At 44.7% G+C, this 13492-nt stretch overlaps 1 protein-coding gene across 1 annotated transcript in view; it reads left to right on the top strand.

Annotated features, from left to right (window-relative positions):
* The window catches only part of LOC119391654 (uncharacterized), a 65354-nt gene that overhangs the window by 1080 nt on the left and 50782 nt on the right, over positions 1-13492 (top strand). The window contains exons 2-5 of the mRNA XM_049415358.1: positions 1592-1650; positions 8903-9044; positions 10717-10887; positions 12570-12700. Of these exons, the coding sequence (XP_049271315.1) occupies positions 1592-1650; positions 8903-9044; positions 10717-10887; positions 12570-12700 (503 nt within the window). The remainder of the gene's footprint in view (positions 1-1591; positions 1651-8902; positions 9045-10716; positions 10888-12569; positions 12701-13492) is intronic.

Genomic DNA, 13492 nt, shown 5'->3' with positions numbered 1-13492 from the left:
TGGTATATCCAAGAACAGTATTGGTGGTAATTTTTTTCTTACGATGCCATTCTGGTGTAACACCTATTAGTGAATGCGGGCTTTGTACGCGAGCGGGAAGCCCATTCCATTCCAGAATATCCTGGTATATTTTCGAGTGGCCGGCGATGGCTATTTGAACAAGGTAGCTTTGACGAAGATAGCTTTAAACATTATCCATGGATTCTCGCTAGCATTCACCATAGAAAAATATGAGGATATGAGTAAACCGTGCTATGTTACCATTCTGCAAGTAACTCTCTTTTCTTATTAGCTGACAAAAACAAGCAAATTAAAAAAAATGATATCACTTGGTGCGCGCGTCAATTCCTCCCACAAAACATCTCAGGGAGGGACGTGGATAGCTTGCCACGTGTTGTTTCTTTTGTTTTTGTTGAATATATATTTATTTGGTCTGCGTAACAAACTTATTTGGAAGTTAGAACTCGTCCTCGAGTGTTACCATGTCCTTTCTCCCCAGCTTGGGCTCTAGCTTTAGTCTTGACCTATACTGACCAGCTCAAGCCGCCACTCTTCTTAGTTACTGGCGTCTGTTGCGTTATACGAGTATATATATATATATATATATATATATATATATATATATATATATATATATATATATATAATATATATATATATATATATATATATATATATATAACTTTCCGCGTGCCTGCCTCATATCTCCAACTACAACCTATTTTTTAGATTTCTGAAAAATGAGTACCTCATATATTGTGACGACCTAATACTTCTTATATTTCTTTGTCCTCGAGCTGGTAGCTAAAGAGTTAATTAAGGAATTTCCATGGAATATTTTTTTCCATGAAACGTTATTTTTACCTGGACATACAGTTCGTCTGCGAAGACCACAGATGCCTTGCTGTCAGAATTTGTATGAAACGTGTGTATGGTTTTTGATAATGACTATGTATATGACATATATTGAGCCTTTCACGGATACCACTGTCAACCTCACCTCTGTAACTTTCGCCATCCAGCGTAGGTTAGAATATAAGCTCAAGTCTGTAAAGAAGACTGTTATAGAATTTGAAATAATCACACACATCGTTTATATCCTAATTATCATACTACAGTTAAGGACTACAAATAATGCACCCTATGCCTTCCCCAGGCTTCATTGTCTGTTGGTTTCATTCGGTAATGATAAGGACACTCTATTTTTTATCATAATTAAGGACGCTCTATTGAAAAGTGTCATCGTCCGCACCAAAAATAATCGCACAACGAAACGTCTTCATTACATATGTAGGTAATTGCCTGCCTATGTTGCAAAGCTAGGTCCGCTTGAAACAGACTAGGTCATCACCGTCCTAGAATAGAAATATTTAGAGCTGAGGCCCTGTGTGATTTCTATAGCTCACAGCTCTGCAGATATGTTCACGGTTATTTGAATGAGCACATAGATTTTCAAAATTCAATGAAGAAAACACGACGTGGTCACTGCATATAAGGCATAGATATCATTCTTGTTGTTCGTGACATTGTGTTCCGAAAGTATTATCCACTTTTCTTTTTTTTTTCTTTTCTTTTTTTTTTTTTTTTGAAGGTAAACCCTTTTCACAAGGTTCCTGCCATCGACGACGACGGATTTGCTGTTTATGAAAGGTACATTTCTAAGTATTCCCATTCAACCCCTGGTGGTCGGCATCATGTTTAAACACAAATTATGGCTTCAATCCACTCTGTGATGGTGGTTGGACAGCGAAGCTATATCAAAGACCACACATACTAATGGAGGAGGGGGGATATCTTTTATTAAATTGATTGTAGTGATACTCGCTTTGTGGTCGCTGTGGTAGACCGCGATTGATTCCGCGACCATTTTCAGCAAGACGTATTCGTTCCTTTCGTCGAGCATTGCATTCACACTGTTCTTCTGGTGTCTTTAATTTCCGCGGTCTACCCACGGCAGTCTTAAAACGAAATGAATGAGTTGCAAGACAGGTCTCCCTGTTATATATGAAAGCGGGAAACACACGCGGGGAGAAGGCATGCAACGAGGAACGTGTGCGGCATACAATGAGCAACGCGTGTTTACAAAATGTCGCTGTCTTGCAATTTTGCTGCCCATATTTCATGAAAAAAATCGCAAACACAGCACATTGCTCAATAATGGTCTCGAAGAAAGTGTCGTCGAGACGGCACCGACGATCTCCGCCATCTAGAGCCGGGCGTACGACTACCAAAAATGACGTTTCCCCTTCCTTAAAAACCAGCCTTGAACTTTGTATCTGAAAACTGCACAGCCGGCTTCCCTTCGGCAGTATTAACCAGTGTTTCTCGGCACCCAGCAAGCCTAAAATATGCAGCAGACAGCCAGAGGCTGTGCAGAAGAAGAAACCACGGGTTCTGCCTTACATGCACAAGATTTCCCACAACTTGAAAAAAAAACGTTGCAAACAGCAAGGACGTTCCAATGGTTTTCTCCATACCCAACAATATTTCGAAGCTTTGTGCCCGCATTTCTTCGCAAAAAAAAAGCCAAGCTTTCATGCGAAAAGAAGAACGCCCGGCCGGTTCTACATTGCATCGTGGGCGTTGTCGATGAAATTCCGTTGAGCTGTGGCAAGTGGTACGTAGGCCAAACAGGCCGCTGTGTTAATAATCTCCTTAGGGAGCATATATGAACAATTAAGAATGGTGTGGGCTCACACCCGCCGTTTCATTGTGCTTCGTGCGGCTGCGCACCAATGTTCCGAAATACTCGTGTGGTAGGAAGAAGCGGGGAAACGTTAGCACGTGAAGTACTTGAGGCGTATCACATACGGAAGGGACATGAATGCGTCAGTGTGCTTTCGAACTCTTTGTACAATAATGAATGCGCTTTTGTAGATAGCGCTGTGCGACAGGTTCTTTTGTTTTGCTGTGTGATAGTCGCTTGTGCTGCGCCCTCTCTTTTGCACATATCTGGAAACATATTTGGGTGATGTGAGGAAAATAAACTAGTTGAAAGTCTGGCGCTCTATCCTTTCTTCTTTTGTTTTCTTGCTTGTCTTATTTGTGCCACAAATAATTTATTCAAACATTGCAGTAACTAGTACACCATGTGCAGATATTACTTGGTTCCCTCTTACCTGCTAAAATCCAAAAGTCTATATTTTGTCTTAAATCTCTAAGCATGCGATGCGCCGTTCGAACTCCTTCGGGGTACTCGCTCTTGCTGTTTGTTTCATGATGAACGCCGAACGTACGACAGTTAGCTAAAGTCGTAGTTTCAAAAGCGATAAAATCAGTCGTGCCGGTCACGACAGGCAACATGTTGTACTAGAGCCAGGCAATAGTCAGCCTCAACATACCAACAAAGAATACCCCAGCAGATCAATAAAGACTAACACTGAGTGTGAATTTGGTGACAAATATGCCGCGTTTTTTCTTTTTCTAAAAATACCAAATGCACTTTAACTGAAACTGAGAAAAAACGCCAGGCCTGCGCTGAAACCGCAGCACGGTCACAGCGAAAGCTGGAAGAGCGGCGTTTCTAGAGCCCGTTAAGCTCTCTTGGGGCTACAATACAAGTACACTAGAAAGGTACCAACTACGCCATAAATCACAATTTTTAAGAAGTTCGGAAGCACCTACTAAGCCATTATTCCTCATTCTGCGGAGAGCGAGGCACCAGCTACACGTCTGTAAGGCATTATGTGCACTTTGTTGACGCGACGACTGATGACGATGAAGAATTATGGCTCAGCCCTTTGTAATGGGTTGGAATCTTTAAACTGCCCACCAGTTATGTAATTTGCATTAGGTGACGCCCGGTCGCTATTTCCCTCTCCCGTCATGCTGTATAACGTACGTTGACATGGAAGAGAGACGGAGGGGGAGGGTGGGCGAAGAACATTACCGAGACCCCGAGGAAATGGATCATGCGCTTATGGGCTTCCTTGGCAACCAATACAAGTGCACTTGCGAGGAACCCACTACGCTATAAATCAATGTAATTTCACTGAGACCCCGAGGAAGTGGATCATGCGCTTATGGGCTTCCTTGGCAACCAATACAAGTGCACTTGCGAGGAACCGACTACGCTATAAATCATTGTAATTTTTGAGAAGTAGGGCAGCAGGCACTGTGCCATTTTTCGTCATTCTGCGGACAGCGTTGGTACCTGCTAAACGCATGTAAGGCATTATGCGCACTTTGTTGATGCTGTGCACTGATGAAGAGAAGAATTATGGCAGAGCCCTTTCTAATGGGTTCGAAGCATTGAACAACCTACTCATCGCGCAATTCGCATTGTGTGACGCCTCGTTACAGAATTCGCGTTGTGCGACGTTTGGTGCTTATTTTACTCTTCTACCACGCTATATTGCATATGCTAATGTGGTTCCTTCCCGACATGAAGCCTGTATAGGACCTTTTTTGCAAAGCAGTTTCAAGCACCGGCATGGCTCAGAGGTTGAATACTGGGCCTCCCACCAAAGGGCCGAGTTCGACCTCGTTACATCCTGGAATTTTTCTCATTTCGTTTTTTTTCTTATTCGAGTCGATACTGGTTACGGACACCGGCGGCGGCGGCGGCGGCGGCGGACAACTACGGCGCCATAACGGCCGTGAAATGATCTCATACAGCTTTCGCTGTAAAGTGGCGCCGTAGTTGTCCGCCGCCGCCGCCGCCGCCGCTGCCGCCGCCGCCGCCGCCGGTGTCCGTAACCAGTATCGATCGAAATAAGAAAAAAAAAACGAAATAAGAAAAAAATCCAGGATGGAACGAGGTTCGAACCTGGGCCCTCTGCGGGGGAGCCCAGGTATTCAACCTCTGAGACCTGCCGTGCTTGAAACTGCTTTGCAAAAGTCTATACAGGCCTTCATTCGGGAAGGAACCACATTAGTCATATGCATATGCGCGGCAGTAAGAGTAAAATAGCACCAAGCGTGGCGCACAACGCAATTCTGTAACCAGGCGTCACACAATGCGAAATTGCGCAACGATTAGGTTGTTGAATGCTTCCACCATTTAAATGGACTCTGCAGAATTCTTCACTCGTCATCAGGCACAGCATCAACAAAGTGCGCTAATGCCTTACATGCTATAGTAGGTACAAACAGTCCTCCGTTAGTAGAATGACTAAAAATGGCACAGTGCCTGATGGCCCTGCCCCCTACTTCTCAAAAAATACAATGATTTATAGCGTAGTGGTTCCTCACAGTGCACTTGTATTGGTTGCCAAGGAAGCCCATACGCATGTCCCTTCCTCGAGGTCTCAGTAAATTACATGATTTAATAGCGTAGTGGGTTCCTCTCAAGTGAAATAAGACTAACACTGAGTGTGAATTTGGTGACAATATGCGGCGTTTTTTTTTTTCTTTTTCTAAAAGTACCAATGCACTTTAACTGAAACTGAGAAAAACGCACTTTTTTGCTACTGCCAATATGGTCGGGCCTGCTCCAACAATCTTTTGCCAGCGTGTTCCTGTCCCCTAAATAAGTCAAATCTGTCTTGCGGCTAAAATCTATATAGCCCGCTATCGTCGGTATTCAGGAGCAAACTTTGTACTTGGCTCTTATAGATTGGAACATTTCATTTGGGCTTGAATTAGCTCATAGAAGAAGTCTAAAACTATTCGAATGTACAGTATAGCAATATTTTGCGATAAGATTAACATCATCCTTGTGCTTCTGTTGGTGCCGTCCTCCACCGCATGCGCGTGATGGCGACGACTAAACTTGAAGAATGAGTGGTCCTTCCTGGCAAAAGGCGCACTATTCTGGATTGTCGGCAACGTTTTCTCGTTCTTGGCATCTATTGAAGGCCTTCAAAAGTGCTCCAGCTCTTCTTCTTCGGAGCTCGTTTTATGCCATGCCGTTTCGGATAACTTCTTCAAGGAATAGATCGATGCCCAATACCTTGATTTGATATATCTTTATTTCAAATATTCTAAAGGAGATTTATTGGGCGTAGAGCTGATCGTTGGTCGCGTAATGCAGTGAGCTCAGTCCGCTAGCGCGAGGCTCTGCTGCACCCTCGATGCTGCTGCTTTTGCGCCGGCGTACTTCCTCTTCGTTACAATGGCCCCGAGGAAAAAAAATAGCATTCCTGGTGACTTAGTCGTCTGCAGGGACCGTAGAATCATGATAGGGCTTGAGTCTCTGGACATGTACAACCTCGCGGTTTACGATGCCGCAGGTCAGACGGCGGCGTGAGAGGTTCATCAAGGTAGTTGACTGGAGAAGTCTGTTCGAGAACGCGGTATGGCCCATCGTACTTGAGAAGAAATTTAGAACAGAGCCCTGGTGTGCGATGCGGCACTGACAGCCACACAAGGGCACCCGGAAGAAAAACGGGAGTCGAGTTCTGGGCATCGTGGATGGCTTTTTGGCGGTTCTGGTCATCGGAGGTAAAGTGGCGGCCCAGCTGGCGACATTCTTCTGCCTGTCTGGCGGACTCCAAGATCGGCCGGTCTATAGGGCACAATGGCGTCAATGTTGTGGGAAGGGTGACGGCCATAAACGAGGTAAAAAGGGGAGAAACCAGTTGTAGCTTGCGTCGCGGTATTGTAGGCGTAGGTAACGAATGGAAAAGCTAGGTCCCAATTCCAGTGATCAGGTGTGACATACATAGCGAGCATGTCACCAAGAGTGCAAATAAAGCGCTCTGTAGTACCATTGGTCTGCGGATGGCAAGCGGTGCATGTGCGGTGTACAATAGCACATTCAGCGAGCAATGTTTCAACGACCTCTGATAAGAAGACGCGGCCACGGTCGCTAAGAAGTTCTTGAAGACCTCCATGACGCAGCACAAAACGGTGCAGTATGAAAGAGGCGACCTCTTGTGCTGTGGCAGTTTGAAGAGCAGCAGTCTTGGTATAGCGTGTTAAGTGGTCGACTGCAACTATTATCCACCTGTTGCCGGTAGGAGTCAATGGAGGCGGCCCATAGAGATCTATACCGACCCTATCGAAGGGTCGGGAAGGGCACGGCAAAGGTAGTAGTTCACCGGCGGAGATGTGCGGTGGAGATTTTTGGCGCTGACATTCACGGCAAGAGCGGACGAAGTTGCGGACGAAAGTATACATGCCACGCCAGTAGTAACGGTGTCGAAGTCTTTCGTACGTTTTGAAAACTCCTGCGTGGCCACACTGTGGGTCAGCGTGGAAAGAGGAACAGATCTCCGACCTCAAGGCTCGCGGTACGACGAGCAACCACGTGCGTCTTTCTGGTGCATAGTTGCGTCGATAGAGGAGCTTGTCACTAATCGCAAAGGGCGGGACTTGGCGCCGGAGCACTCGCGACGCTGTGACTTGAGAGGGGTCGGAGAGGAAGTCTAGCAGAGACGCAGTCCACGGGTCATTGCGCTGTTCGACAGCAATGCTGTCAAAGTCGAGAGATGATAATGTGCTCTCACACGCGGAGTCAGCAGTGCCTTCCAGAGAGAGGGGGGAATGGGAAAGCGCTTCAGCGTCAGCATGCTTCCGTCCTGAGCGATAAACCACGCGTATATCGTAATCTTGAATTTTCAACGCCTAGCGAGCGAGGTGGCCGGAGGGGTCTTTTAACGTCGAAAGCCAGAACAGCGCGTGCTGGTCAGTCACGACGTCAAAAGAACGGCCATATAAATATGGGCGAAACTTGCCAAGCGCCCATATTCGTCTTCGAGCGAAAGAAGGACGTGATATTGCAGCGCTAAACTCGAGAAAAAAAAACGCTAAGAGGCAAAAAGAAGTAGGCAAGTCAGCCTCTTACTCCAAATATTCGAGTTCTGCCATACAACATCATGTCCATCAGTAAGTGCCAAATCGCCCGAGAAAAACTAATTGTGGAACGTAAACACGATAGCAAAGCAACGAAGACACAAATGAAACAGATTGGATGAGACCATGTTGCTTGTTTTGGTAACGATTGCTGACGCAGCGCTGGTTTAACGAATGTGGCTCAGGTTGATTGAAACAGATGCAGCATTTGGCTCATTTTTTATTAGAAACTGCCTTTTTGAGTTCACGTTACAATCAGGAATGGCCCCATTTGATTCCAACTGTTTTAGAAGTTAAAGATACTTAGGCGCGCTTAACGCTTCCGTGAAATTTAGCCCACTTTCAGTTTCTGCATTCGGCTCTTTTTGAAAAAAAAAAAACGCCAGGTATGTTCATTTTGTGACTGATACTCTGGGTCCTAAACCGTTTCCTTGCTACATTAATAGTCGCCCCGTCCGACTTATCTCGTACAAAAGACGAGCCCTTGAAATTCGCCTTCATTCGTTCATTCAAAGCAATGGTCTCGTTCTGTTAGACTTCATGCCTTCAGGTAGTATGCGGGGGATTATTGGTCAGCTGCCAGCGCGTGAAAAGATGACGTGCTACGCGACGCCATGCAGGCAAAAAAAGTGTGTTCCACACTCGCCGTCACGGCTACGAGCGGTGTTGATTACCACTACCAGGTTTAAATGCACAGTTATACCGGATAAGGTGGACGAGAGGGTGACCGCCGCCGTAGCTCGATTGGTAGAGCATCGGACGCGTTGTTCAAAGGTTGCAGGATCGGTCCCTGGTGGCGGCAAGTTATGTTTGCGTCCACATTAATTTCTTCTTATTTATATCACAGTTACTACAAATACTATTCGCTATGCATTCCTCGGCTTGATTGTGTGTTAGTTCTCATTAATGTTTTGTTTCACAAAGGAACACGAGATCTTAATGCATTTGCTTCGTTAATTCATAGCAAGGGGAGTAAGACAGCTCTGCACATCAAAAAGGTGCAACATTTTTATAAAGGTCATTCTATACAGGAATATGAGCCACCGCCTATAAAGAGAGGGTCATTCGAACCAAGAAAAATAATACGCTACCACATAATGACCTAGATTTAGTTCCAACCACGTTGGTGTTGTAAGCCATGACAATTGTCGTTCTGGCTTCGCAGCACGGCGATTGCTTACTACCTGGTCCGCAAGTATGCCCCTAAATCCGATCTGTACCCTGAAGACATCAAGTCAAGGACCCGCGTAGACCAGGCTCTGGCCGCCCTCTCTGGCACTGTCCATCCTCAGGCATCAGTCTTCTTCGTAAGTGTCCACGATTTTCGTCCACATATCGCAGCGATGATCGAGAACCTTTCTCAACATGCAACTCAAGTCGCTTGTGAGATTGGTTTAGCAGTACCCTATGTATGTTCACAAGACATATAACATCAGTAAACCTCATTGTCATTAGTTCAAGTTCAGTCCCTGTTCAGTACACTTCGACAACAGGTGGATGGTCCAGACGCATGGCCGTGCACCGAAAATGTATTCACTCGTGAGTGCCTAAGGCCGCACGTTGCACCGATCGGTGCGCAGGGCTCAAAGCTATGCTACCATAGCAGGTTTACTAGCCAAGGCCTAACGCGAGTTCATGTGCACGGCCCCGTTACTATAAAGCGTTAGTAAGGATAGATGGCCTGCAAAAACAGCAAGAACGGGGTCACCTGATTCCTGGCCAAGTCACCGTTCCAGAAATAAGTGAGTGTTTACGAACCTCTTTTGCGGGGTACGAGAGGCGACAAAGACTGAGTGTATCTGCTTATAACGACATCATGAGCACTTTTTGCGTATCTGCCTTCAAAAAAATTGAGTGCATGCTCTTTGAACACACCCGGGGCTTTAACTGCCGGTTTTGAAAAAAGGGTGACACAATCCTTGGGTCCTTAACTACCATAAACCATCGTAGTACACTAAATCAAATACAATGATGGGTGTAGTAAAAGCTGTAGCTATAACCATGCACGTTTTACTTAACGCACCGTTGCACTGCATCGTACCATATTCTGTGTGGTATCGAGTTGTGCGGTCACTCGCGGTACAAACTCGGCCTTTTTAATGATTCATACAACGTATCTGGTTTTGTTTTCGTATGTGTCTTTGAAATCTTATATCTCAATTAAAGGGCAGTTTTCAATAAGTAATAACAGTTTCTGTAGGGATATTCCATAATACTAAAAACACGGAAGATTACGAAATCTTGCAGAACATCAGAAAACTTTTTGGTGAAGGCTATCCTATTGAACACTTTTATTACTTGTATTCTTCGTATGCTCGTAATCACATCACTGTCTCAAAATTTTAGAGCTGGTCAGAGTGCATTCTTTTCCTACTACAAAGACGGAAGGAAACTCACGCCTTTCTTTTGCATAGACTACAAAATCTGCTTTTATTATTACTCCATAGTAAGTTGAACGCTTCGCCTTATTTGTTTTGCTGCACTTATTTAGTGTACAACCATACAATTTGCCACGGTAGCACAACCTCACATATCAAGTAGTCTGTATGGGTGAGTAAGTGCAGTTAGCACTTATCGTTAATGTTGTACTGATCGTAAACTTTCTTTTCCATTTAAAAAAAAACATGCCTATAAGTCAGTGCCCTCGCTATGAATGAGTGAGTTGGAAGTCATTGCGTTGGCAAAGATGCTTACGCGATTATCTCTCACCTAACCGGCAGTCACTTATCATTTATGCAAGATCAAGTAGTCTAGACTTCAGTATTTCAGTGCTTAAATTCGGCGCCACTTTTCGTTCTCCAAAGACACTTGAAATTAAGCTTGCCCACAACGCCAGCGTAACCCACAAGAGACGCTGGCAGTGACGATGAGCAATTTAGCGATTGTTCCAGTACTCGGCGCCAATAAGTCTACGGCTTTATCAATTTGATAAAATTGACAACAGATAATTTAATTGTTTGCCGCTACATTTCTTCGCAGCGGCCTCGCTTCTACTTGAAGACAAAGCCGACTGCTGAAGAAGTGACCGCATACGAAGAAAATGTTGTGACGGGTATCCAGCATCTCATCGGGGACGGGAAGTACGCCGTCGGCGACAAGCTCACCCTCGCCGACCTTGCCATCGTGTCCCACCTCACCCTTGCCCTCGAGGTAAGACGAAATAAATTGTGCTTATGAAACCTTAAAAAACAGCAACAAATGGTCGCGAATGAATGTGTGGGTGTAGTTGTTTTGATGTGTTACCATTTGGCTATGTGCCCCGCATCTGCTGGACGTCCTCGCTAAGATAGCTAACATTTCTTTGTTAGGTCAACTTTACCACTACCTGCTTATAACGTAAATTTGGAGTTCCTATGTGATTCATTATTTGACATTTCACGGAGGCTTGCATATTTGCAGTATCTTGCATTTTTCAGTGATATTTCCTTTAAAATTTTACACCGATTGGAAGAAATAACATTGACCTCTTTCACTTAAGAATTTAAGATTAGTTCACTAGAGAGGCAGGTACATTTTATGTGCTTGTTTACATCGTTGTACGGGTGCATGTGGCGCGCAAGCTATACAAGTGTCAATAAAACTGCAATAGGATAGAAAGTAGGACGAGTGGCTACAATTCGATCGTTGAAGCAGCGTAAATAAACTTAGTCAAGGAAGGCAAGAACACACAGGACGAGCGCTGCATTTGTACCAACTATCCCAAGCTTTTCTCATGTCCCAGTATATTTATTCTACGCCTGGCTCTATCCAGTGTAAAAGCGCTCGTACTGTGTATTCTTACCTTCCTTGTGTACCTATATTTGCGCCGTTTAACGATGTCAATAAAACTTTCTGACTAGGACTAGTTGCGCGCAAACTAGACAAGGACACATAAGGCACGGACGAGCGCAAATCAGTGTCTTGCGCTCGTGAGTGTCTTCTGTGCCCTGGTGTTGGCGCGCAACCAATTTTCCTTGCAAATATACAAATGTTCTGCTACGTGCCTGTCAAAACAACCGCATTACGCACAGAGGCTTGGTAAGCGGCTAATTAACACGATTATGACAATTTTTACGTTTCGATTTAATTTTTTCCTTCATTATGCGATTTTCCTGTACATATGAAAAGTGTCCCTATACCCGCGAGTGGAATAAGCTACTGATGCATACATAACGCGCATTCACGATCGTCTGCTCCATTATGTTCGGGTAGTTGTCCGAACACCCTGCTTGTCAGGCCATAAAGCCCATTGCCAATTTCTTGGCGAACTAAGGACATTGCATGAGCTGGCAACAAATTCTTGCATTTTTTATTTATTCTAGTCTTTCTCTTGCTGTCATCGCCATGGTTTCTCCCTATGATTTTTCCAATCTGTTTACCTGAAAGCAGCGCAACTGAATAAATTAGCAAAGCAGAGCAACCCCTATGCGTCATTATTCGTTAAATTATCTTATATCCTTACAAAGCAATAAAAAACTACAGCGTATCCACGGGTGAAGGATGAAGAGCTTGGGCGAAGCTCCTGAAGCAATCATGGTTACACCGTGAAATGTTCAGTGGTTTCGCCCAGCAGTAATCAAAGCGATACTCCACTTTGATTAATGCACGCCATCTAGCGTGCAGGGTGCCGCTGTTTTTTTTTTTTTTGCACACATATTGCACACATCGCTATAGGACAGCGCCATCTAGTATACCGTCAGCCAACTGCAGTTTGCATGCATCTCTATGAGACAGCGCCATCTATTGAATGATACGGGAGACGCGACGGCGGGGACCCGCCGCATGGAGCGGCGACCGACGAGGTGATGCTATAAGGAGCTTCGCCCCTAAAAAGTCGCTCTTCTTGCTTTCAGATCGACTGCGTTGACCACGCCAAGTTCCCGAAGCTGGTTAGCTACTACGAACGCATGAAGTCCGAGCTGCCTTACTTCGAGGAAATTTACAGACCTACCATCGGCTACGTGAAGCAGCACTGGGCGTCGTTGCAATAAACGTGCTCTGAACACCTAATAGGGGAGGAGGGAGGGAGGGGGGGATGAAAACATTGTTGTGGGGAAACCGTCGGTAAACCATGTAGTAAAAGTCTGCGACCCTTGAACGAATCAATCATGCTTCATTTTTATACGATCGCAGGTGTGCCAAGGGCTCTTAGTTTGGGAGACTTTATTAAGTTAAAAGTTATGAAACAAAAAAGAGCGTATAGGTTTTTAAATAAACAAAACTAAATTGCTGTTCTAAGGTTTCATTTTAAAGGTCGTAAAAAAGTACCACGCATAGGCATTTAACTTGCTGGTTGAACACATGCAGCTTTTTCATTCAAAGTTGCGTAGACCCCCGATTTCTTTGTACGTGCGGCCTTGTGCCGTGCACCAACTGTGACCCAGAATTTAGGCTTATCTCGAGCAAGTGAGTTTTACGTTGAGTATTTATGGATAAAAACATAAGTTTAGTGCTTAGTTAAGTGCCCGCTCCTGTGTCTTGAAATCACAGTCATACTGGTAATAAAGATAATGTTTACCTGCTAACCAGATGTAAAAATCCATGAAAACGGATGGATTGCTTTTTCACTGGCCTAGTTGACTTACTGTCTATGGTGTTCATTTGCTCAGCAAAAGGAACGGGTTTCTCAGTGACTACTGCCGTAGTTTAACCCTTTGTGGGTTCATCTATACTTTTTGCCAGATAACCTCAAATATGCCTGCGAAATATCTAAATAACGTGCTTAGAAACAGCATGGGGCATTTTTCAGCAAAATGTTACCATTAGTTTACGAGCA

The sequence above is a fragment of the Rhipicephalus sanguineus genome, chromosome 4 (assembly GCF_013339695.2).
Source record: "Rhipicephalus sanguineus isolate Rsan-2018 chromosome 4, BIME_Rsan_1.4, whole genome shotgun sequence".
Classification (NCBI taxonomy): domain Eukaryota; kingdom Metazoa; phylum Arthropoda; class Arachnida; order Ixodida; family Ixodidae; genus Rhipicephalus; species Rhipicephalus sanguineus.
This window is presented reverse-complemented; position numbering and strand designations above follow the sequence as displayed.